The 25,132-nt window shown below is 36.8% G+C and overlaps 1 protein-coding gene across 2 annotated transcripts in view; it reads left to right on the top strand.

The window, feature by feature from the left end:
- LOC140316670 (collagen alpha-1(XIV) chain-like) overlaps positions 1-25,132 on the top strand; it is a 122,149-nt gene that overhangs the window by 52,502 nt on the left and 44,515 nt on the right. For both annotated transcript variants that reach the window (XM_072394591.1, XM_072394592.1), the window contains exons 23-33: positions 1,409-1,541; positions 1,913-1,948; positions 2,996-3,135; positions 6,013-6,145; positions 8,085-8,207; positions 9,552-9,701; positions 12,908-13,024; positions 17,636-17,782; positions 19,140-19,214; positions 20,753-20,892; positions 23,395-23,518. In XM_072394591.1, the coding sequence (XP_072250692.1) occupies positions 1,409-1,541; positions 1,913-1,948; positions 2,996-3,135; positions 6,013-6,145; positions 8,085-8,207; positions 9,552-9,701; positions 12,908-13,024; positions 17,636-17,782; positions 19,140-19,214; positions 20,753-20,892; positions 23,395-23,518 (1,318 nt within the window). The remainder of the gene's footprint in view (positions 1-1,408; positions 1,542-1,912; positions 1,949-2,995; positions 3,136-6,012; positions 6,146-8,084; positions 8,208-9,551; positions 9,702-12,907; positions 13,025-17,635; positions 17,783-19,139; positions 19,215-20,752; positions 20,893-23,394; positions 23,519-25,132) is intronic.

A 25,132-nucleotide genomic window follows, 5' to 3' on the forward strand; every position in this document is an offset into this window, starting at 1 on the left:
TAAATAAAGGCTGTATAAGTCTAGAAATGACCTGCTTGGAAGTTTTATTACCATGATCTAGGGCTTAGAAACAGCTGGGAGGCAGCGATAGAGTCCTGAGTGTGTAACTGAGTGTGAGTGTGTGTGTGTGTGTCATCAGAGCTGAAAATTACACTCTGGGGAATTGGAAAGGTAAGCTTGTGGTACCAACAGCTCAGAGGAAAGAGGGACATATGCAGTTTTACTGTTTCACATCCACATATAACACATGTATGCACACACATGATGTTTGAGGGCAGATTGAGCATGATTTGTAGGCTACAGTAGTTTTATGTATAACCCAGAAGTGAAATGAATTCAGATGATTTGAGTGTTTGAGTGCAATTTGTTTTAATCAATAAACGACCTCTGGATACAAATATGTATCACACTGAAGGAAATGGAATTAAAAGAAAACACTGAGACAGTGGCTCAATATACACTTTCTCCAGGGAAAACAGATGACCTCCGTGGTGAAATTTGCATCTAATTGTGCATTGAAAGCCTGTGTAAGGAATCATAATCTGGTTACTGAGTCATCTTCAGTCAATTCTAATTTCTGAATCGCTGAAAAGCTGTACTTTTTATGACTTTTTTGCATTTAACTTGAAGTCCTATTTGTGGATATTCTAGACTTTTGAGGCAGAAGTCAATCCTACTGGCAACTTTTCTCTTTTATTCACCATGTATTATTTGGCCACTATGTTTCAATAATCGTTTCCAAATACTTTTTCATTTAATTTAACAAAACATATTCTTCAAACTTGAATGATATGTTCTTGATTAATAAGATTTTTTTTCCACATTTTATGTTGAATTAAAGGATACACATCTCTAGTTCCTTATGTTTTATGTGAGAAATGATGAGCACTGAGGCAATCTGTTTTATGTTTTTCAGCAGCTTTCTTTACTAAAACAAATTTAAATGTGCATTTCTGTTCAGAGTATAGATAATCTTTTCACATTTCATTCTTTAATTCTTCATTTCCTTTTACCAAATACAGTGACAAATAAATCTCAGGAGGACCTAACAGCACTTTTTGAAGCACAGCACGGCAGAATGAAAAATCTGTCATTCTTGTTGAACATGTTTTAATGCTCTTTAAGTAACATATAAATTAGTCTTTTCTTAACGCAAAGACCCTATGTTCTACTTTAATGGTTTCATTGACATAATATATATATAAATATATTTTATTTCCATAATAAAAACAAATTGGCTGTTGTCAAAATGCATATGGTTAGAGAATCCTAAGTTCTGAGTAGGATAGCGTGTTATAAATGGGTCATAAAATGAGTGCTGACATTTTTGGGAATACCAAAGTGAGCATACTTGTGCAAATAAAATGTAATGGGAGACTTTTATGTCTGTTTCCCTTCTACACTGTAGGTGGTTTTGAGTGGAAGTGAAAACAGATACATCCTGACTGGTCTTAGTTCCTCTACTGAGTATGAAGTCATGCTGACGGCCATATTCAAAGATGAAACTGAGAGTGACAAAGTCTCTGTCATAGAGACAACATGTAAGTGACAGTAGACTGTTTAATTGGCAACATATACCATATGGCTGTTGACCAAGGTATTTGCTTTGTCTAGTTATTTCAAAACCTGGGAAAAATCATCCTCTTAGAGCTTATTCAGGGATGTAATACCCTTCCTCTGGTGTGATGTTGAAATAAGCCAGATAAAGAAACAAGAATTTTTGAGTTAAAGCAAAGCTTTGCATAACACATTTGCATTGATTTTTCTCTCTGCTTATCTCAGAAGAAGAAAATCTATTTTACCATCAATAATTTGTAACATATTTCTGTCGAGTTGGCTTTGTTATTGACACATGATTGTTTAACAGAGCTTGTATTCAGTTATCTGATTGGTGCTCTCTGTATTTCCCCAGTGGCCAAGACAACAACGATTGCTACCTCAGCCATAGGTAAGAAAGGTCCAAACAGGCTCTCTGTAATATTGCAAAATGTCATTAGGTAGAGCATCACACTCTCCGTGTTGAACCTGTATTAAAATAGCCAAACATTGGCCTGACTCAACAGGATGTCTCATGCTGACTGAAAGTGTGTAATACAATTATTATTATTTTTATATAATTCTAGTAAGGTTAAACTGCTGGAGCCTCACTTTTAATAACTTCCCCAGCATGTGTCCACTGGGCAGCAGGCTAATTCCACTTGGTACATTAAAAAAAAAGTGAGAGCAGTGAGACTGGCCATATTCTGATCGTGGCTCAAGCCAAGGCATCTGTCAAGAAAGTCTAGAGCCATTAAATTGTGAAAGTCTTGCATTGTGAAATGCTGCCAGTACACGCTTAGTTTCCCAAAGTGCAATTTGAGATCTACAAATGACTTATTGTAGATTTTGGACATTATCACTCACTTAATCTTGGAAAGAGAAAAACTGGCAAATTCAAAAGATAAATACTGATAACTGCTGCAATTTATAGAAAAAAGTTAGTATGTCTTTCATAATTTTAGAAGTCTTCCTTCCAAGCTGCATCCTCCCCTGTAAAAACTTCAAACTTCATTATGTCAGAGGCGACTGAGGGGCCTTTGGGATTTTTCTCTTTTCTTTTCCTTTTTTTTTTTTAGAAGCAGCTAATTGGGTCAAAGCGAGTTCTCCACTTTAGACGTGTAAAAATTATAAAAGTAGAGTGTGTCCGACTATCATTTCAACTTTGAAAATGCAGTGCTGCATCTGTTTTAACAAATCAAGTCTTATAGATGAAGTCTGTAGATCTCCCACATCATTTATTTTCACCCAAACAAGTCTCAGCTGATATAAAGCCATAATTTACACTGCACCACATCAAACGGACTATGTTTAAAAGCCATTAAACACAACAATTCTTATTTTCACATGACTTTAACCAAATAAGCACATTGTTATAAATGTCATAATGCATTTCTGCCAATAGATCTGGCAAATTAGCTTTAACTCTGTACAGTAGTAACCGTTGTTGTTGTCACAGTGTCACGACAAGCTGTGAAAAAGCTTTACCTGAATGATGAGACCACCCAGAGCTTAGAAGTTTCGTGGGAGCTGGAGGACCCCAATGTGGAGAGCTACAGGGTATTCTACGCCAGCCTCGGTGGTGACCACAAGGAGTCTGTGAGTTTATCAAGTTTTGAGTTGTCACCGATGTAAACAAAATCCCTAAGAATGATTCAGATCCAGAAGTTTAAGGAGCATTTGCTGTGGGAATCCATGAATGTATGTGGTGAATATTTTCCGATTTTGTTTATTAATTTAACTTTTCAGAGCTATTTTTAAGGTAATTGTTGCTGGCTGAAATTTGTAGAAAAAAGCTGATTATTGTTCCCAAAAAGAATAACCAAAAGGAACAATTCTTTTTAAAATGTATTTCAGACCAAGAGAAAAGCTGCCATCTCAAGCAAAGCCTGTTAGAATGTAATATGAGAGAAATGCTGAAGTAAACTGGAAAAAACTGGAGTGAAATAAACCATCAATTTTAAGCTGTCAGGGCTTCAAAGCCCTAATGTGTCTGTGTGTGTCTGATGTTTCAGATCACTTCACAAACACATAAAATGTTGCGCTCAACATATGATGTCAGCACCACAAGCAACAGGCAGGTGTGAACATTAAAGCAACTTTACAGTACATGGTGACAACTTCACTGTTGATGACTAGTCCTGTGCAAGTACAGTTATTCTTTTAAAAACATTAAATCTGAATCTTGAGACAAACATTGAGTGGGATGTAGCTAATATTTTTTCAACTGCTGTGGCAATATTCATATAATTAATAATTATTTCAGTTATTAATTCCAGTTGAACGGGTGACAAACAATACTGCATTCGATGGTATTACAGAATATTTATCGTTTAGCTTTGTACACTTAATTCAAGGGATTTTTGTGGCCGAGTTAAAAAAAAAAAAAAAAAAAAAAAATTGATTCAATGCCTGCTGGTAATCCAGTTAACATCCTCTAATCTGTTCCCAGTAACTAAGAACCTGTATGCAGTGTTTTAAAAGTGACTCATGATAAATCAGCTGCTGTCAAATCATGATACCTTCTAATCTCTTAATTTAACTTATCATTTAACAACATTCGACTCATCATAGAATGTTGTCAAATGTAGTGTTTGCATCAGTAAATGATTTACGTTATGAAATAATGGATTCAAATATGCCATGTGATCACAGCAATCTGTGTTAAACCCCAGATGTTGTAGCTCTCAAATGGATGGATGTAAACATATAAAAATTCTCCTGTTGAATTGTGAACATTTATCAAGTGGAAAAGACAACGCTGAAGTTGTGTTCAGTGGAAGAAGATCTTTGTCATTTTGCACCTCCAGCCAACTGCATGTTGGGCCATCTGCTACAGTCAGAAAACCTCTTACTGCTTCCATGTGAATTAAGAGGATTAGTAGCAGCACAAGTTTTGTTAGTTTGCTGGTTTGGAGCATTTAATTGTGTGTTAACATGATACCAAGAGAGGAAAGAGATCAACAGAGAGATCTGAGAAGGCATTGTTGCTGTCCATCAATCTGAAAGGGTTTAAACGGCCCTTTCCAAGCAATTTGGAGTCCATCATTCCAGACAGCTGCCAGTCTTCTCAGGAGTGTACGTCCCACCGAGTTCACCAAAAGTTCAACGCTTAAAGAAATTTAAAAAAAATTTTTTAATTCTCTTTCCTTCATAGTATTCTGAACTCTTTTAGTGAAGCAAAACTTAATGAACTCTTTTATAGCCAACATTTGTATAACTTCCAAAAATGCTCAGTACTATGGAAACTGTTATTCTACTGCTTCATGATGAAGAAAGTGTTTATTGTGTTTTAACCTATAACGCATGAAGCCCCCATCTGTTTGCACCATGACTGAATGAGCACCCTGTTACAACAACAAAGGTTGACACTGGTTATATTTATCTACCATTTTCAACACGAGTTTGAACTGCATACAATGATGTGGAGAAACATGCACCTGCCATATGATCAGGCTTTCAGAGTCTGACAGATCGCTTCAATAAATAACTAGTAAATGATAGTGCTCTCAAAGCTTTTCTATTTCATGCTTTTTCAAGGCAATATTTGTTTAGGAACCTGCTTTTTTTACACTGTCTGAGCAAGATAATTTTTTTTGGGGGGGGTATATCTCTGAATGTTCATTGGAGCATTTTTGAGTTGGCTTGCAACTTCTCTTGTTAAACACATAAGAAGATAAGGGACTTCTTGAGCTGAGAACATTTCTTACTTTAAGAGTTATAAAGCCTCCCCGAGTATGGAGCCAGCCAGACTCCTCTGTAACACCAAAAGTCCACTAAGCTTGATAGCAAATTGTCACTGGTAGTGGTGTATCTGAATGAAGCAGTTGGATACAGTAGTTGAAAAGTGGCTAATAGCTGAACAACCGAATGCTGATGTAATATTTAATGAAGCCATGAATGTCGGCTTTACTTGTGAGTGAAAATGCCTTGAAAAGAATAAATGGTTAGTTCTAACCATGGTTTATGACGACATGTTTTTAAAACGGATTGTAAGATGTCATCATGTGTATTAGCTTTACAATTAGGCTATTATACAGAAACTCATTTTTATGGTAACGTAGCTTATTTGAAATTGAATAAACAAGCTTTCTAATATACAAAGAAATTTAACTTGAGGAATCTAAATGAAAATCCAGTGAAAGAGGAAATTCAACGCATACAAATGAAAACTGAAGAGTAATTGATTTTTCTTAGCTCCTCTCCACTTCACTTTTGGCATCAACAGGCTTTATTGACTAAACAGAAGTGAGCAGAATTCTTAATGTATTTGCAGCATTTTGATCATTCTCTCCAAATGTCCCACAACCCAGCACAGAAAAACAACAGATTTCACATTTGCAGTAGCACATACAAAATCTTTGGCTGCGTGTGTGTGATGTATCCTCCTGCTGTGTGTCACTTGCTTGTTTGCCATCTGCAGACTCCACTTTAAATTTAATGTGAATGTCAATCTCTCAATTGCTCCCTGTCTAGGTGTTAGTTGGTGGTGGTCAGAGAAGAGCAGTGCTCCAGCCCTTACTACCAGACACCCAGTATGAAGTGACAGTCACACCCATGTACAACGATGGACAAGACGGCGTCAGTGTATCTGCATTGGGTTCCACGTGTAAGCCTAACAACCCCCAGCACTCACACAATTATACCAAATATCAGCATGTCCAACAAAGCTCCTCTGAATCATTCACCATCACAGTCAACTCTCTGCTTCTCAGTTTTCTCTGCATAAAACAGATGCAACTTCTAGTTTAGAACACGTGACATAACTGAAAGCCAATTCGATCATTTAATTGCAGTGAGCGGTGTTCATTTGCATTCATTTCAAGTTTATCTATTTTCACAGTGGAGAATATGAATTAAACTGATGACATATACAGACGTGATCCTAATTGTCTTAATAAATGCTGCTCATTGTATTACCAGGTTATCTAATTAATTAAATGGTTAGATTAAATCGATCAGCTCTAATTGATTTTCTTAGCTGTTCTAATGATTAACTCTCATGGGTAGTAGCGATTGTCTCCTCAATGCACAGAAAAATTAAATGTCGGATTAAAGATGTCATCACCTCAGATGATAACACTAAAGCTCACCATAATGTAAAAAAATATCTCTACTTAGCAAGACGGTTGTAATAAATCAATGTCAAGCTTACTCAGTTAGATGATTTTCTACTTTTTGAAAGTTAAATTCTCCCCTAAATCAGTGACTGAAGGGTTTTACAACCTTGTAATTAAAAGGCCAATGCCCCATCTCCAAAGAAACTCATTTTTGTCGGCCCCAAAGTTTAATGGGTTCCACCCATGCCATGCCACACTCCACTTCTCCAATCTTATTTCCACTTTCATGAAATTTGGTTCAGTTTTTTCTGCGTGTTCTTGCTGTGGAACAAACAGATGAACATAACAAAACAACCGTTTGTTCTTGCACAAATGGAGGTGCAGCTCTTCAAATGCAAATGAAGTCTTAACATCACCAAGCACCACCATCAGCCAGCTGAATGTTTCAACTTACCTTTAGGCTGTTGCTTTCAAAACAGTTTGGCACAACTTCTCTCTGTACTCAAGATTACTACATTTGAGGAAATATGTGTCATTTCAAACTGTGGTTGAATGAATTTCCTCTCCAGTCTGTGATTACATGAATCAGTCCACTGGTGTTTGAAAAAGCAGCATTACTCCTCTTTGTTCTGTGTCAGAGCTGCAGGTCTGTTTGTGTGTGATGGGCTCACACTTCAGGTGTATTCACAACCAATCTGGCTCTGACGTACCCCACAGGGGTTATATGTGCTTCAGAGAATAACTGCTGTGAAAATATCATGGGACAGCGTTGTGTTTTACTGACTCACTGTGGTCCCTTTTAATAGAAATGTTCACTTCCTCAGCCACTACTGCAGTTGGTCTCTCTGTTGTTCATTGAAGTGGGCACAAACAGCCAAGCTTGAATGTTACATTTACGGTCGGTACCAACAATTCCTGTTGTATTTTTTCAGAGTAAGTAAACTGAACTACTACAGAGATTGACTGTGAAATGACTAAGACAGTGGGGCTGAAGCAATGCGAGCACTCAAGCAAACAAATGAGTGATTTTTATGCGACACTTAAATTCTCTCCTGGTTTGTTTTCAGCCTTTCTTTATCAGAATTTTGGAAGACCAACACAAGCTTAGTCTGGAGTGCTGTGGTCTAAAATCAGGTCTAATTCATCTTGTTTGTCAATGTTGTGCTCAAATGTTAGTTGATAAAAATGTGAAAACAAAGCAAAGTTACATCTGTCCCTCATCTATAGTTTTAGAAGTTAGACTGATATTGCAACACAGAACCAAATAAATATGATGCAATCTCTGTGTGTCTTCTAAGATTGTTGGGCTTGAAATGCAAAGGATTTTATTTTATTAACAATTTTCCTCAGCACCACTTTGAACTTGCAAGTGATATTAAATCCAAGACATAATGTGTGCAGTCATAACTCGTGATGACCTAATTTACAGTATTTAAGGGAAGTCCTGACGAGCTCGCCTATATTCTCATTTTTGTCTTGTTTTGGCAGTGCCACTCTTGTCTCCTGAAAACCTTCATGTGTCAGAGGAGTGGTACAACCGTTTCAGGGTCACCTGGGACCCACCTCAGTTTCCTACAGAGGGTTACAGGATCATCTACCAGCCCATATATGGTACAAAAATACGCATACACCAAAAAAGAAAAACAAGCGCAGGGGTACAGACTGAGCCTAATCTAAATATTATTTTTATAAATTAGCAGGAATCCTAAATCTAATAATTTTTTCTTGTGCTTTTTTAAATTTTTTTTAGAACTGAGATACAAAAAGAGGAATATTTGTTTATTCAGCTTATCTATTAAACACAAGTACACGCACACACCCACACAAACTGATGCACTGATAGATAAATAGTGTGCTCTGCCATGAGGCTCAGTCTTGTCCAAATGTACTTATCTGTTTGTTATGGGAGAGCCTGCAAGGAGCAAACCAGACCTTTTTTTTCCTATAGAAGTTTTGAGGCTTCAAGAAAACTATCATCAGTCCAGCACTAAAATAACACATCACCATGCCTCATTTATTTTCTTGTCTTGAAATATCATTAAAAGCACTTCGACAGAACTCCAGTCTTTAGTTTGCACATCTGTTTTTAGTCATCTAATCACAACTATTGTGTCTCAGAGGATCCAGCTTCAAACAAACAGGCCGCAGTAGTCTGATTTTAGGAACAATGTTGAGGGAAATACATTCGAAGCAGGAAGGAGATATGCATGTGTGCAGGCATTTCCACTTCTTCCATAGATTGATAGTGACGACAGTGCACGCACTGTCAAAGACACCTGGCCACAGGCGTATTATACATTATGTTTCCTATTAAACACTTTGTTTTCAGTGGGAGGTGTTGTTGTGGTAGCCTTTTTTTCCTTTTAAATGATTTTGTTTTTTACAGTTTTGTTTTTGATTTGTGAATAAAATATGCATCCTTTTAATATGCAGTTAATATTCTGTAAATCAGATTAGCAGATGTTTGAAAAAAGCTGTATTATGAAAGATAATTTTATTTTTGTTTTAGTAGTCTTGACGAGGATGCATGTGTGTGTCAGTGAATGTAATGTTAGTTTATCAGAGCAAGCCTCCATTAGCCTCTGGAAGCTCGGGGCATGTTGCTCACAAACTACTGCACATTAAGATTTCTTCCTTTCTCTGCTATGGTTGAATTCTGAGCAGCAAAGTTTTTGTTGTTTGCTTTTGCTATACAACATCCAACTGAACAGAAAGGGATAAACTGGGGATGTTTTAACACTGGAAAGCCATAATGTATGTCAGTGTATGATTATTACACTAAACCTGAAAAATTCATGCTTTCTTTCCTATCTCATTGCTTTTCAATTCTTAATGGGATTGAAGAGGGGACACTTGTTACTGTGTTTACTAGGTTTGTAGACTGCTTAAGAAGAGTAACTTTTCTTATCGTCTGGCCTTTCTTTCTGTAGTAATGTGTGCATGCATCTTTCTCAGTTCAAGGTCCCATTTTGGAGACGACAGTGGCTGAAGATGTGAACTCCATCCTTCTTCTTAATCTACTGAGTGGGACAGAGTACAGTGTTCAAGTGACGGCTTCTTACTCTTCAGGACAAAGTGAACCACTACTAGTTAATGCAAAGACATGTAAGCATCTTAATGATCTATTTATAACATCACTGATATCTACAGAGAAATGACATTTTCATTCACAGAGATGACACCATCTCTTTAACAACAGGAGGAACATTTGTGCATTGGCCGACTGCAACTGTACCAACTGACCTCAGTGTAGGTCAGATGGTATTTATGAAAGATTTAAGAACAAGTAAATCTAGTCCAAATTTACTTTTTATTGAGGATAACCTGATTTACTTTTGTAGTTTCAAAAGCAAGTTATTCAAAAGTTCAGAATATATTCGGACCATCACCACCTGAAGCTTAAGTCTAAATTCATCATGCCATTGTGACTATTAAGAGGACTGAGATGGGAGAAAAGCAAACCAGTTTGAAAGACAGCGGGATAATATGCATATTAAATCCTTGCTTTTACCAGGTTCTCTAATTTCCATCGAGACTCTAGCAAACAGACAAAAAGACAGAAGGATATTAATATTTTGCCCATCAGTCTGCAAGAACAGTCCTTTTTGCATATAGATTTGGTATCTGTGGGTCCTAATGCAGACTTTAATTTCTCTCTCTTCTAAATCAAATAGATTAAGAAATTGAGACTCAGTGGCTGACGGCAATAAAAAAGAAAAGATTATGTATTGCACATTTGTGTCTACCTGATGCAGGTTATAGCTTTATTCTTTGTTTTGCATGATAATACTGTGTCACCGAAATCTTTTTAGCTTAGGGACTGTATTTTTGTGTATATGTGTGTGTATGGTTTGCATAAAATTGATGTTTTATACCCTTACTTTAACCTTACTTTACCCTTAATCTACTGTTGTCCTGAAGGCTTACTGTCTGATTGGCAATAAGGGATTCTACAAGCGGCATGATTAAAATAAATATACTAATTTCTATAGCTCATGAATTTCTCATTAACAATAATAGACTCGGCACCGAAAACATGTCTGTCTTTTCTGAGGAGCTATATCCTAGAACTATGAAGTAAAACGCTGGAAAAACAGAACGTTGAAGGATGATTCAATTTATATATATTTGTCAAAAGAAGGGAAATGCTTTTGATTCACGGATCCCTTTTTTCTTTGTTCTGCAGTGATGTGTCATCCATCATCTTTTTAATTAATCATACTTCTGTTGGATAAGTTATGACTCCCTACCTGTCTCTCACAATAAAATATTATTTTATAAGGGAGAAGGATCGAATACCAAACTCTCACATATAGATTTAACAGCACTTCACTGTTAAGTCCCACTCTGGTATGCGCTGGCACAGAAGAGAACTACCACAGTAGCATTTTTAATATGTCTATACATACAGTACAGTATATGTTACTTGTCTGAGATTCACATTTCTATGTGTATTTATCAAATTGTCCTTTTCTCTGCTGCTGGAAGTCATGGCTAAATATTTAGCGGAGGACAAACTATCGAATGCAATCAATTCCCAGTGCCCTGATATATTTTCAGATAACTACTGCACTATGTGGGTATTAGTGTTATTTATTTTACTGTATCATCTGAGAACTGAAGGAACTGATTTGTTATATGCGGTGGATTCACTCCTTTATCATTTTTTTGTGTCTCATAACATATTTCCCTGGGCACCGTGCTTTCATTGTAGACTTGGAACTATAGGAACCAACTGGCCTGTTTGCGCCAATAAATTACGGATGCTAACATGTCGTATAAAAACCTAATTATAGCTACCCAGGAGAACGTTTAATGAAATTAAACTATTCCGCCCAGATAAAGTTCTGTGTGGTGCTGCGGCTCACAGCGTCACAAGATGAGAAAGTAATTTGTTTTTAAGAAAAGCTGAAGGATGCTCAGCCAACACAGTTCCAAGGAATGTTTATAGAATTTGCTGGATGTTTAAAGATTGAAATAATTTAAATAAGAGAGACAAGTTTGACTTGAACTCCCCCATGAGGAAGGAAAGCACAATGCAAAACAAGTGTAATAAACTAAATGTATTTTCTAGAGGGTTCCCATGTTTTTCATACTGCTTTTGCAGAGGAGAACAAATTCAACCATTCACATGGATTGAGTGATTTCATTGAGCAAATGTGCCAGGATGGTTTTGTTTGGGGTAAACTTTAGCAAGAACATCTATATGTACAGCATGCACGTGCAACTACATGTGCACTAATATGACGTCACACGTCCATATTCATGTATGTCTGCATGTGCCAGTGAATGCTGCACTTCCAAGTAGGTAAGGTTAAGTTTGTGTGCATCTTTGAATATTATTTTTAGGATTGACTGGATGTCAAATGCATTATCCAAAAGTAAATAACATAAGGCACCTACCATATGGTCCCAATATCCATTTACTGGCACAAGTTATTTTATATCATCAGCAAATTTAGTTAACAAGGAGGAAAGTACAAGAGTGGCTCCTGGGAGGTTTGTTTGCTCATGGTACTCTGAAGTTCCAAAACAAGCACCAACTATTTAAATTGCTTGGGCTGCTTTGCATTTTGCTGCATTATGCCTCTGTATTTCTCCACAAAACGGCTTAACTCCAACTAATTTTGCTTCTTCAGGATTTGTTCTAAAATCTACCCAACTGAATGTTATAATGAGATCCATTACTTCGATCACCCAGCAACAGACCAAGGAAAAGAAAATGGAGAAACATTTGTCTAGATGTTGCATAATATTGTCAGTGGTACGCCAACCACTGAAAATAGCCTTGCCCCAACTTTAATACTTTCTGCTTTGCCTGGACCTTTTGCCCAAGTGTATTTGAAACACGTGTTTAAGTACGTATGTGATGAAACTGAGGATGAAATTATTTTGAGGGAGATGAAAGTAGTGAATTTGAGGTGAAGTGATGAAAAGAGAGGACCTGCAGGAACAGCCCAAAATCATGATAAATAGACAGTGAATGAGAAAGAGGTTTTCTTTTGTGAACTTGTGCACATGATCAGTGGCTGCAGCACATACAGCCTATGAAAATCTCTCTGGTGTCATACGATGACCAAGAACAATGAGTGCATTTATAATTAAAGAATGTCAAGATGTGTGTTCAGTTAAACAGAAACTAGTATTTTTATTAATTCCCTGACAGATGCAGATTAATGTTGTAATTAATCATAGATAAGCTCTTGTGTTGGAGATTGTACACTTGGGTCCGTTTATTTCTCACCTATCAGAAATGAAAAAGAACATGTTAAACTGATCTGTCCTTTTTCTCTTCATTTTTATCTCCTCAGTGTTCCTCGGTGTCTCTGGCTTGTCAACCTATCAGGTGCGTCCCAACAGCATGTGTGTTCAGTGGCAGCCTCTTCTACATGCTACGTTGTACAGAGTCTCCATACAGTCTACACTCAGTAAGTACAGTTACTGTGTCAGCTCAACCAATGTATTTCAAAACATCCCACCTCTTAATTCTTGTTTTTGCTGGGTTTTGTTCCTGGTGAAAGGTGGATCTACATAACAGAGAATTATTATTCGAGCCATATTATTCCAATTATTAGAGCCATAGAAGAATAATTAATCACCGAAGACACAGTCAAATTAAAATTTCAGTACTGCCTCTTTCAGATTCAATGTTTAGCAAAATAGGATATAATTTTAAGAAAAAAATCCCCTGATTCATATCAGGTAATACAACCGTGGATAAACATCACTATGTATTACTGTCATTATTTAACCAAAACTCTGCCACAAAATAAGCAAGAAGCAATGTGTGAAAAAAATAATAAAATAAAATAAACACCCGCAATTCAACAGCTTGTAGAAACAGTAGCAGCAGTAACATCAGTCTCGCACATCACTGAAAGGGAATTTCTGTCTACTCCCTTATTGATGTTCATTGATGTTTGTTTGCATTTGTTTCTGCGTAGCTCTCTTCAGGTCTCACCATAACATTTCAGTCTGTTTAAGGCCAGGCCAACACATTGATTCTTTTCTTTGAGTCATTCTGCTGTAGATGTGCTGTTGTGTTTGGGATGATTGTCCCATTTCATGACTCTGTTTCAGTCAAGCTTGAGTTGTTAGACATATGATCTCACATTTGACTCTGGCACACATTGCTATAAAGTGAAGTTCATGGTCGATTCAGTAACTGCAAGTAACACAATCGTGTTTGACAGCTGGTATGAGGTGGTTGTAACGATATGCTGCGCTTGTTTTTCTCCTAATGTTGTGCTGTGCATTATGACCAAACATTTCCACTTTGGTCTCATCATGGTCTTGTAGTTTGTTCAGATGCAGCTTTGCAAACCTAAGACAAGTTGCCATGTTCCTTTTAGAGAGAAGATGATTTCTCCTGGTAGCCTTTCCCAACAAGCCATGCTAATTAATTCTTTTTTTATAATTGTAATGTCATTAACTTTAATATTTAACATGGGAATTGAGGCCTATATGGATTCTTGTAGTTCTCGGGCCTTGGGATGAGTTGACGAAACTTAAATATTTATAGAGGTGCTCAAACTTGCTCATGATGAAGTAATCAAATGTATTTAATTAGCAGCACCTGGCTGCCACTTACCCTCTTAATTCCTTTGGAATCAGTAATTGTGTTATTTGTTTTTCATACATTGTTTTTACATTGTAGTTTAGTAAAGAAGCTCTAACTCTGTGTGGAAATAAAGTCAAGGGGTTGCTATTTTTAACAGTTTTGCATGTTCATCCAACTTGTCTCAATTCTAGGTGATGAAAAACAGCTCTTTTCCCATCTAACTGGCTGCAATACTGTTCATTCAATAAATCAAAAGCTTTATTGGAGTCGTGATATTTGGTGATGTGGATGAATTCAAGCTCCAAGCTCCTATATTTCCTTGTAGATTTACAGCCTGACCTCATGAAAATGTCTCCTCTGTTTATTATCAACACAAAGAGCTGTCAGGTCAAGACTTAGATGTGTGTTAGTTACAGTACGTACCTTTCACAGTCATCTGAAGTCATATTGATATGACTCTGAGGGAAAATGTTTTATGTATTTCTGACATTCTCATGTGTTGGTGGTTTATGTCATAATTGGAAATCCATGAATTATCCTTCTACCCGACAGTAAGGGAGACTTGACATGCACAATAAATGGCATGGGAGGATACTGCTTTGAGATCACATCAGAAATAAAATTAATTTAAAAATGTATGACCTTTTAAAGTCTGAGACACCTAAAATCAGATTATCAAGTGGGCAAAAGGCAGAGAAAGAAAATAAACTGGCTCTTACAAATAAACTAGCAAAAGTATTTAAGAAAAATATGTTTAAATCAAATCCATTAGCTAAATATAGCTATATTTACCCCCACTGGGGGGTGAATAAAGTATTTTTCTATTCTATTCTATTCTATTCTAAAGAGAGAAGTACATTTAAAACCCAGACTTCTTGTATTTTGTCATCTTTCATCAAATCAAATGTCAAATGTGCATAATGTGAAATGCCTAAAATAAAGTTCTCTTACGGGTCGACTGTAGCCAAGAGAGTATTTTGGAGCTAATCCATTAACAGTGAACACTTTCAAGTTCAAGTTTTATTTTTATTTGTCTGCAGAGGGCAATTGCTCTTGCATCAATAGCTTTAAAGTTTTCCGACAGCATTTGTGATACTTTCAGAGATATTTTTGCCCACAGTCAGACCTGGAAAATACCATATAGTTTATTGATAATTTTCAACGTAGTTGGTGTAAGCATGACCTAATTTGTTTTGCTTTGTTTTCAGCCAAGTCTTTTGATATTATAGAACATTCATGTGATATACTGCTGACCTCAACAATAGTCAGCCTCATTTTAGGAGTTACTTCTAAAAAAGAAATACTATTATATACGTATTGTCACAGTTTATGTTTTGATTATTGTTATATTCAGGTTCTGTCACGTTTTATGTTTGATCTTCATGTTTTCAGGTTCTTTGTTATGTTCTTGTCATGTTTTTCCCCTGCCACTTAGTTTCACTCAAGTCACCTGTTTTCTGTTCCACAGCTGCACTCACTCACTAATCACCCTTCTCAGTATTTAGTTTCCTGGTTCACTAATATTCATTGCAGAATCCTCACTAACCTTTTCATGCCACAGCCTCGATTGCCTCGTCAGGTTTTTGCCACCATTGCCACAGTAATGTCATAGTCTTGTTAATCATAGTTCTTTTATCTATCCATAGTCTTGCCTTGTTTTTCTAACACTAAGTATTTTGATAATCTGGCTCAGCTGCACTTTGTTTTTTGCCTTGTCTTGTGTTTGGAATAAACCTTTTGAATTTGAAGAACTGCATCTGGGTCCTACCTTCACCACCATTCGTGACACGTATATGAGTACATGGTACATGAGTATGAAACAGTATCTATACTAACATATTTGACTTCTCAGTTGAGGGAAAACCCTGAAACTGATGATATATGTTAACAATAACTCCATCTAGGCCTCTTACATTGGTTGCTTGTACTGTAATATTTTAAGGCAATGGCACCTAATTGTTTTAATAATACCTGTTTAAGAAGAAAAAAGTAAAAGCCTGTTAGTGAAAAAAAACTACCTAATTACCTAAAATATACATTCAGACGGTGAAATATGCTGTGTGTAAATCTTAACTGTCATAAAAACAGCAGCAAAAACAGGGAGGAAGATTCCTCCCCTTATCCTTCGCATAATTCTCTATGAATATGTCGCTCCCCAGTTCATGCCTGAGGAGAGACTTGAGTTTAGGATTTTTCTTTAATTCACACAGAGCCAACTAGCTTACACATGTTCTGAAGAATATGGTGTTTCAAGGACAATCATTTTCAGAAACTTTGGTCATATATTTATATCCCAAGTGGAAGGACAGCTGATCTATCTCTCTCCAAGATGGAAACAAAGGGAAATTGAATTAGTGACGACAGTCACTGGAGTGTGTACTGTATAATGTGAGCTATTAGTTTGTTCCTTTTCAGCTGCAAACATAAGTTTGTTTTCCTCCTTTACCTTTAAAATAAAGAGTCAAACTGAAAGTCTTGTCACTCAGATGTCCACTCAAAGATATGAAGATGGGGATTTCTTTTTCATTAGCTTTAAGTTTATAATTTCGTTATTGGTTGACCTTTTTGTTATTTTGTTATTTGGTGCAGTGAATATACCAGCACTACAGACTTGTTTTCTGTTGGTTTGTTTTTCTGTTGTTTTAGGCTTGTTTTTAAATTTTTGGGTGCTTTAATATTAATTTTAGATTGGATTGAGGATTTTATCTGCTGATATTGTAGAAAATGTTTCTTTCCAATGCTATACTTCTGGACCAGCTCAGAAAATGGTAATGAAGAGAAAAATGTGTTTGAGATGTGTGATATCTTGAAGTCTCATGAAGTCTCATGAAGTCCCATGAAGTCTTTGAGATTGATTTCTTTGCATAATGTTTGTTTCGAGTCTATCCAGAGCTCATCAGATTGATTCGGATGGATCCATTTACTGATGTATCAAAGTTGATGGCTTATGAAATAATGTAGACAGTTTGTAGCTTCCAAGCCTCCGGTGTATTTTGGGTTTTCTGTAAAGTGCTTAATTTGATACGAGGTGTGGTATGTTTAGTTTTTTATTTACGAGTTACGAGTTTTAATTTACATTATATTAATTAATCATAAATATGCCTGAGAATGAACTGCTTTGAGTCACAAGCGATCCTGTTAAGTCAATCCCTTTTGTTACCCAAAATAGATTATTTTCAGCATTGGTTCTATCAATATTTAATTATTGTTGTATGTCACAAGTGTATTATCATGAAGTTAGAGTTGAGATTGTTAGTTGTTTTGATTGTCCAGATGGTCTGAAGACTGTCCTGTTTCACAGCCTACTTTAAGTCTGTTCATTCTTTACCTCCCAGCCAACCTGATACTGTACTTCTCTGCTGCACTCTCAAATTGCACATGTCAGCATCTCACAACTCCTGATCTGAATTTGATCTGAACTCCTGATCTGTCAGCTAATTATTTGACTTTATTTTAATTTTTTTTTGTTCACTTGCAGATGGTCAGAGACAGGAAGTTAACCTCGGAGGTGGAGCTTCCCGACAGTGTTTCTATGACCTAACTCCCAGTAGTCAATACCAGATCAGCATTCACACACAAATGCAAGAAATGGAAGGACCTTCTGTATCCATCACTGACATGACATGTATGTATACACCCACACTTGTATATGTGGGACGAAGCTATAACTGTAAACCCTAAGAAGTTTTGAATTTCATCCTTTTTTTCCCCCCATTTTTTTCAACGATCAGCATTTTTATGGAAGCGATCAAACACTCATCTCCTTTATTCTTTCTTTTACACCCATTTATCAACTGCTGTCATTCACTCACTGTTTTTTTCCCTCCATTTGTTGTCTACCTCATTTTCCTCAGCTAATGCATCCAGTCTGTCCCACTGAAGCCACCCTCTGCCATGCATCTGTCTCACCTCTGCAACTTTGTTTTCTACCTATTGCTTCCCTTAGTGTGGTCGGCCTCTCTCTGAGGAGATGGAGTCACCAGTTAGGTCTCATTGGTCAGCTGATGAGCTGAGATGAACCACACAGCTCCAGGGACAAAAAGGGCTCACCTCACAACCAGGGTTATAGATAGAAAGTCTCACACAATCACACACACATTACCAGTCTAATGTAAAACATAGCCGGTGACTGGATTTGATATTCAGCTCCACAGTGTGGATTCAGCAGTATTTTTTTGCTGAAATGAAACTTTATTACTTCATCAAAAGTAACTTGAGGAAAATGTTATGTTTTTTCTATGATTTATCTGTACTCTTTAAAAGTATTTTAATGATACTTTTTAGAAGAGCGCAGTGTGTAAAATAAATAAATGAATGAAAAATAACATCAGACCTGTACTGAACTACTGTAATGAGATTGTTCTCGGCCATGAGAAGTATTCTTAAACTCTAAATGTTGGTTTTTCGTGACAATATTGGACCAGACAAATTGAATCAAACACAACATTATCTGATAATCTTATTTTTAATCATATGTGATAGTCGTAGCTATTTCTCTTAAGTATGTGCTTTTATTTTTTATTTCTCTTTCAGGTGACAGATTTCTCAAGGATGATTTACTTGCTGTACACTGGTTTAATTGGCTAGACACTGGACCAAAGAAAGATGTATTTTTGCTGTCTCCTACATATAAATGATAAGGATGATGGTTGTGTAAAACAAACATGGAAAGATAAAGTATACTATAATGTAACTGAGCAATTCGAGGAAGGATTAAATGAAACACAGCAGTTGTATTGTTTTTATGTATAGACAGTCTGAAAAACTTTTTTTAATGTCCATGACTAAGTTAGTGGAGGAAAGAACAGAATTGTCAAACTCTTCACTTAATTGAAATGGGCTAGTGTTGCCTCTCAATGTGCCAACTAATTGACTGTTTTTTGTGTGTTCATGGTCAGCAGATAAACCCTATGATGGCACCACTTGTCACTGCCATCATGATTGATGACTCTCATCTTGTTTTCCTGCTTGTGTGTATCTAGTACCAGTACCCACTCAGGCTCCAACTGAACCACCCACCACAGAGCAACCACCCACCATCCCACCTGCTAAAGAAGGTGAGTAAGAAACATAATACAAATGTACACACATCCGTATTCATATTTAGTGTTGTGAGTAACCTTATGAATACTGAAAAATAGTGGCTTGTATTGCATACAAACGCACATCATGTGGTGAGAAAAAGACTTGTATCACATTTGCCAAAAAAAAATCTTACAGCCACTGGCTATCAACTGATGATAACTTAGCTTTTTATTAGCTTTTTAAAATGCATCTTCATTGCAATGATGACCGTCACACGTAACTGGGAGTCTTGACTTTGGCATAATTTATTTGTTATCTAAATATCTTCTGCCTACACCTAAAGATCCACCCTAGGATTGCAAACAGGCTAAACTGGTTCTAATGTAGAAGAGTCACCTTTAACAGCTGACTCAGCTCATTATTACAATATATGAATGCAAACTGTAATAATGCTAACATTTTCTTTACAATTGTTAATTACATGAAAATATATTAATTCCATCCTGTTTGATTATTTCATACCTAAAAATGTTATCAACCAAAGATCAAGAACAAAGGAGTTATAATGTTGTAGTCTGACCATCCACCTCCCACCCAGACAATCCCTCTCTTAAAAGGTTGCCCCGCAGTATGACGCCCACAGATGTGAACCGACACACCTGCTGAGTCCATCTCTAAGCATTTCTGTTTTAGTTTCTGACCTTTGTCACATCAGTGCCTCCATCTGAAATGACAGGCAACCTTTATTCAGGACAAGAGATACTAGGGAAAGAAAAGAGTTTTTTTTCTGCAAGATGTGCAACTAAAGCAAAAAGAGGAGACAGTGGGGGAAAAAAGTGTCATGTAAAATAAAATAAATGGACTAAAATAGGCCAGCAGACAGTAAAAAAAAAAAGCAGAATGGCGAGAAAGTCGCGGTTTTAGTTACAGAAACAAGAAGAAGGCTGCATTACAAAGAGGTGCAGCAAAAGGCAAACCGAACAGATGGTAGCACAGGCAGGATACATGAAGAAGTGTCAGTATCATCATCACAGCTCCCCCCTCTGTGCTCTGCTCTGGTCTTCTCGGCTTTGATTTAATAAGAGTTATAATCATTTTTTATGTTTTTCCTGGGAATTTATGGAGGTTGACATTGTCCTAAACAGGACTTGGACTTTAACGACTTGAAGTCTAAAAACTTGTTAAACCCCAAAACGAAATTACAATATCAGTGATAACGCTACTGGGAGTCATTGGGGAACCTCAGAAGAATTAAAGCAGAGAGAAAAGTCCCTGCAGGACCAGGGATACCACTGAACAGCTAACAAAAGTAATCAAATTACATTCACACAATGGATAGAGAAAACTTTTGTAAGTTTTAAACTGCAGGCACACCATACTGTTAATCTTTTGAACTTTACCTTGTGTACACTGCTCTAAAGATTCAGTCTTTATTCACTTTTTCTGGTAGATGTTTGCAGATACTGGAAATATTGACAGTCTGTATATTTTAGGCACCTCATTAAAATCTTCCTCTGCTTTGTCTTCCAATGACATGCTGACTAAATCTATGTCTTACTTTTCTTTCTAGTATGTAAGGAGGCAAAGGCTGACCTGGTGTTCCTAGTTGATGGCTCCTGGTCCATTGGAGATGACAACTTCATGAAGATCACACGTTTTCTCTACAGCACCATGGGATCATTGGATCTGATTGGACCAGATGGCACCCAGGTCAGTCATGTGGCCATATCCAAATTCTATGTAATTTTACATCAGAGTGAGATTACTCACAGTTTTTCTTTTTTCCAACCTCTCATTTCCTGATGCCATTTTTACATGGGCTCAAATTTCACTCTTGATGACCTTATTTTGAATGATTTTTCAGTGAGTGCCCCTGGAGTGCTGGTATTTACATTCAGGCCTGCAAGAGGTTCTTGTGCTTAGTCTAAACGTCTGTATCTGGTGAAAATGATTATATTACAGAACTATAATTTAACTTAGACAGTTATGTCTAAGGTTTTTCATTTTAGCTCACCGTCTTTGTAATTTATTCTCTTTGTCTCACAGTTTATCTCCTGCAAAAAAAAAAAAAGAAAAAAGAACGATCTCATGAGAAATGTAATGTAAAGCAGATGCCGGAGACAAAGACAAATGTAGCCACAGTGAAAACCACGAAAATGAATAAATAACAAAATTACATATCTTAGTGTAAACTTTAGAGAAAATGTTTTGTATGGGGATGTTGATCCTGCAAAAGAAAGATTTCCAACCACTTTAGAATCAACATGATTTCCAGTGTTTTATTTATTTTACAGGCACATTGTCCAGTATAAAGGAGAATTCAACAATATTTATTATCCCATTACTCGCTAATGCTACTCTATAGCCAACTATCTCATCCTCCCCAATCTCTTATGAGTCTTATCCTCTACCTTTTTACCAAAAGAGAGAAACAAATATTAATAATAATAATACATTTCCTTTAAAGTCTGCTTTAACTAGCTTTCCATTTAATAAACAATTGCATAATGTAGATAAGATGTAGATGATGAAAAAAAAAAGAATAAATTAAAATTATATCAAGATCTGCAACTTATGTTTCTGTTCCTTCCTTCTTTTTGCCTCTTCTTACATTTTGAGACATAATTATGGAGAATGTGCACCATTCCCTGATCTCTTGAGTCATTAATTTTTCTTCCCTTTCCTCCTTACCCATATACTCGGCTGTTGTTTGGGGAAGGTACTAATGTTGGCATAACTTTACATTGAAAGGTTGCTTTTTTTCCCACTCAATTTGCTGTGGCAGTCCCCTGAGAAATCAGCAGGGCCACAGCTTTATATTGTAAAGTTCAGAAAAGTGAGAACGAACTTTAAACCCCCAGTGAGTCAATCTTTACTTTCTGGAAGGACTTCACATTGCTGAGTTGTATTCGATTAACGGAGTTAATTTGCTGCCACTATGTTCTCTGGCAGGAAGCATTACTTCTCTGGTATGAATGAGGGTTTTCATAAGATAAGTTTACATGCAATAAAAGCTGAAATAAGCATTAAGTGATTCAAGAAGAGTCTAATTGCTATGTGGCAATTCTCAGGATCATATTACCACTGTATTATCATTTCCACTGCTTTAGACTGTTTCTCATTAATAGGTTCATCAATAGTAATGCCAGGCTCTATCTTGGGGCAGTTGCTTCCCTACTGTCACTGATTTATTTGTTCCTCTTACCTGCATGGCTTCCACTGTGTCAGCAGACCTCAGCTGGTTCATTTGTCACCCTGTAGAGGTGCTGGCTAAACCTTTTTGTTACATTTGTGTAATTTTCTGCTGTTAAGCAGTTTGCTTCTTCTCACTTTTCCCCATAACCCTATGGCAGGAGGTTACCAACAGCAAAACACCTGCTACAATGTGAGAAAGTTATAGTTGCACAGTAAAGAGAGTTGGCTGGTAAACTGAGCGAACAGCAGCACCGTTAGCGGTCTGGAGGTAATGATAGCTGTTTGTCACTCTTAGAGCGCAATCAGATTGATTATACTTCTGATGGGAGTCTGGACATGTAAAGTGAGTAAGCTGCTCATCAAGTTGCACTGCAATATTCTGCTGAGAGAACTGAGAAAAGCTGCGCCCTGGCATCCCTGTGGATGTTACTTTAGCATCCACGTGAATGTTACTTTTGCATCCATCGTCACAAACAGGTGGTCATGTTTAATCAGTGTATAAGCATCATTGTGTTTTAATGTTAAGGCCATCAGCAGCCACTGGGTAAAAATATGTGAAACATGTGATCCATCATTTATTAGACCTTACCCTTAAACCTGAAAATGTGATATTCCACCTACTTTTATATTATTGGACAGTCGAACTTATATGTAGATATTCACAATTTCCTTCAGTGGAAAAACAGCAGCATCTGCTTAATGCTGAGTTTCCTGTTCTTAATGATTTCAAAATTTCAGGTGATGATGTTTCTGTAAGGTTGTTGGACCCAGAGTACAGCCATTTAGTTTCATAACTCTCAGACAATGTAATATAAGTTATCTTGAGAATTATGGCTTTCTTCTGTTTGTTTTGGAGGCCATTGAAACAAACTGACATCAGTGCAAACAGATGATTTCTTTTTTTTTTTTTTTTTTTGATTTTTGGGGAGATTATCCCTTTTGCTTCAGAAAAAAAGGAAATTTAACTTTAAATAATTCTATTTGACATGTGTATTGAACTTCTCTGTATCCCTCCAGGTGGCCATTGCTCAGTTTAGCGACGATGCACGGACAGAATTCCAGCTGAGTTCCCATGGCAACAAGGAAGCGCTGCTGGAAGCTATTCAGAGGATCAGATACAAAGGAGGAAACACCAAAACAGGTTGGAGCAGGCTATTATCAGAATTGTTGCGGGAATACTTTCAGATATCACTTTAAATAGCCAAGACTAAGTTTACCTCAGCTTGTTGACAAAACGAGCTCACCACACAGTTGAGGAAGATTTTGTGACACAGTCTAAAGCTCCAGAACAGACACCTGGAAGTCATGTGTAACATGATATGATGGCGACTAGAAAATCAAAGCAAAATAGCAGTTAAAAAGCAGCCCACTGCAGTAAGATAAAGTATTTAAATTAATGGTCAGAATACATGACAAGGCTCTTGTAAAAATCAGGTAAGAGCTTCCACTGTGCCATTAAACACACAATGAATGTCAATAACTCAATGTGACTTTACAGATAATGTTGGAAGTTCAGAGCATTTCATTCTACTAAAGTCTTTACCATGGCTCAGTGTCTGCTTAGAGTAATTGTGTCCTTGAGGAATACCTAGCTGCTTCAGCACTCATCTCTCATCTCATATCTCGACTCCCATGCTCTCATTTATCTTTCTCTTCTTTTCTCTCCTCTACTTTCTTTCCTGTCTGCTACTACTCTCTCCACACTCTGTTTCCTCCCTCTTTTTCCTCTCTTTCAATTTTCCTTTCAGGTGTTTTATTCTCATGATTTTTCCTACATCTTCTGAACTCTCTTGCAAAGCAACAACAAAAAGGTGTTTGCAGTGTTTTAGCTGACATGGCAGTGTGTACAGGACTGGATGTATATGCACGTGGTATGTAACGGAGCAGAAAATAAACCATGAAATCTCATCTCCACCACATGATGAGTGATAAGAAGCAGTTGGCTCTCTTGAGGTTATGCTAATGCTCACAGACTCGTATCTGTCTGACATTCCCTCTATCGTCTGTCGTCTGCACACACATTCAATGCCTACTGTGCAATTTGCATTCAATGTACTGAAGATCAAAGTTTTAGTTCAGATGACAAAATGTATGAAACGTAACGATAGAAAAGAATATTATTTGGATCTAAATTTGTGCTTTACCTTCTGCCACAGATTAAGACGAGCAGACGTTACCCGTTTTCATGGTCATTTTTTTTTTCCTCTGTAACTTTGCATGCTTAATGCTGAACTGTTTTAATCACACAGGACAACATTCACTGTTTGTGGCGTTATTGTTGGACAGATTTAGGCATTTACATAGTGAGAGGATAATTGTAGGGATTCAAGTAGCTTTAGTATCAGTCATTTTATATAATCTGCAGGCTTTTGCAGCAGGACTCCTCATTCTTCTTATCAAGTTTATTGTTTATGAGCTTGGCTGTATTTTATGGAATATGGAACAAACAGGATATCTTCTGATAGTATTGCATAATAGTTTAGAATATAAATCCCCAAACCTTCCTATTTACATTGTATATTGTACCGCTGGTCCATTGAAAGCATAGTTTATCTTAGTTTCAAGGCTTTGGCTTGTATTCCAAGCTTTAAGTATTTTTGCGCTCCAAACCCAAACTGTTCCCTTGGTCATTATAAAGACCGTAAATTCTTTTCAGAGTGCCCATCAGGGCTTCTCACTGTGTAAATCTCCAAAAGTTCTCAAGAACATGACTGTAATTCTCTACTGTAAAGAGTTGGCCTACATTATATGGCCT

The sequence above is a fragment of the Leuresthes tenuis genome, unplaced genomic scaffold (assembly GCF_036924035.1).
Source record: "Leuresthes tenuis unplaced genomic scaffold, fLeuTen1.0.hap1 SCAF_10, whole genome shotgun sequence".
NCBI lineage: Eukaryota > Metazoa > Chordata > Actinopteri > Atheriniformes > Atherinopsidae > Leuresthes > Leuresthes tenuis.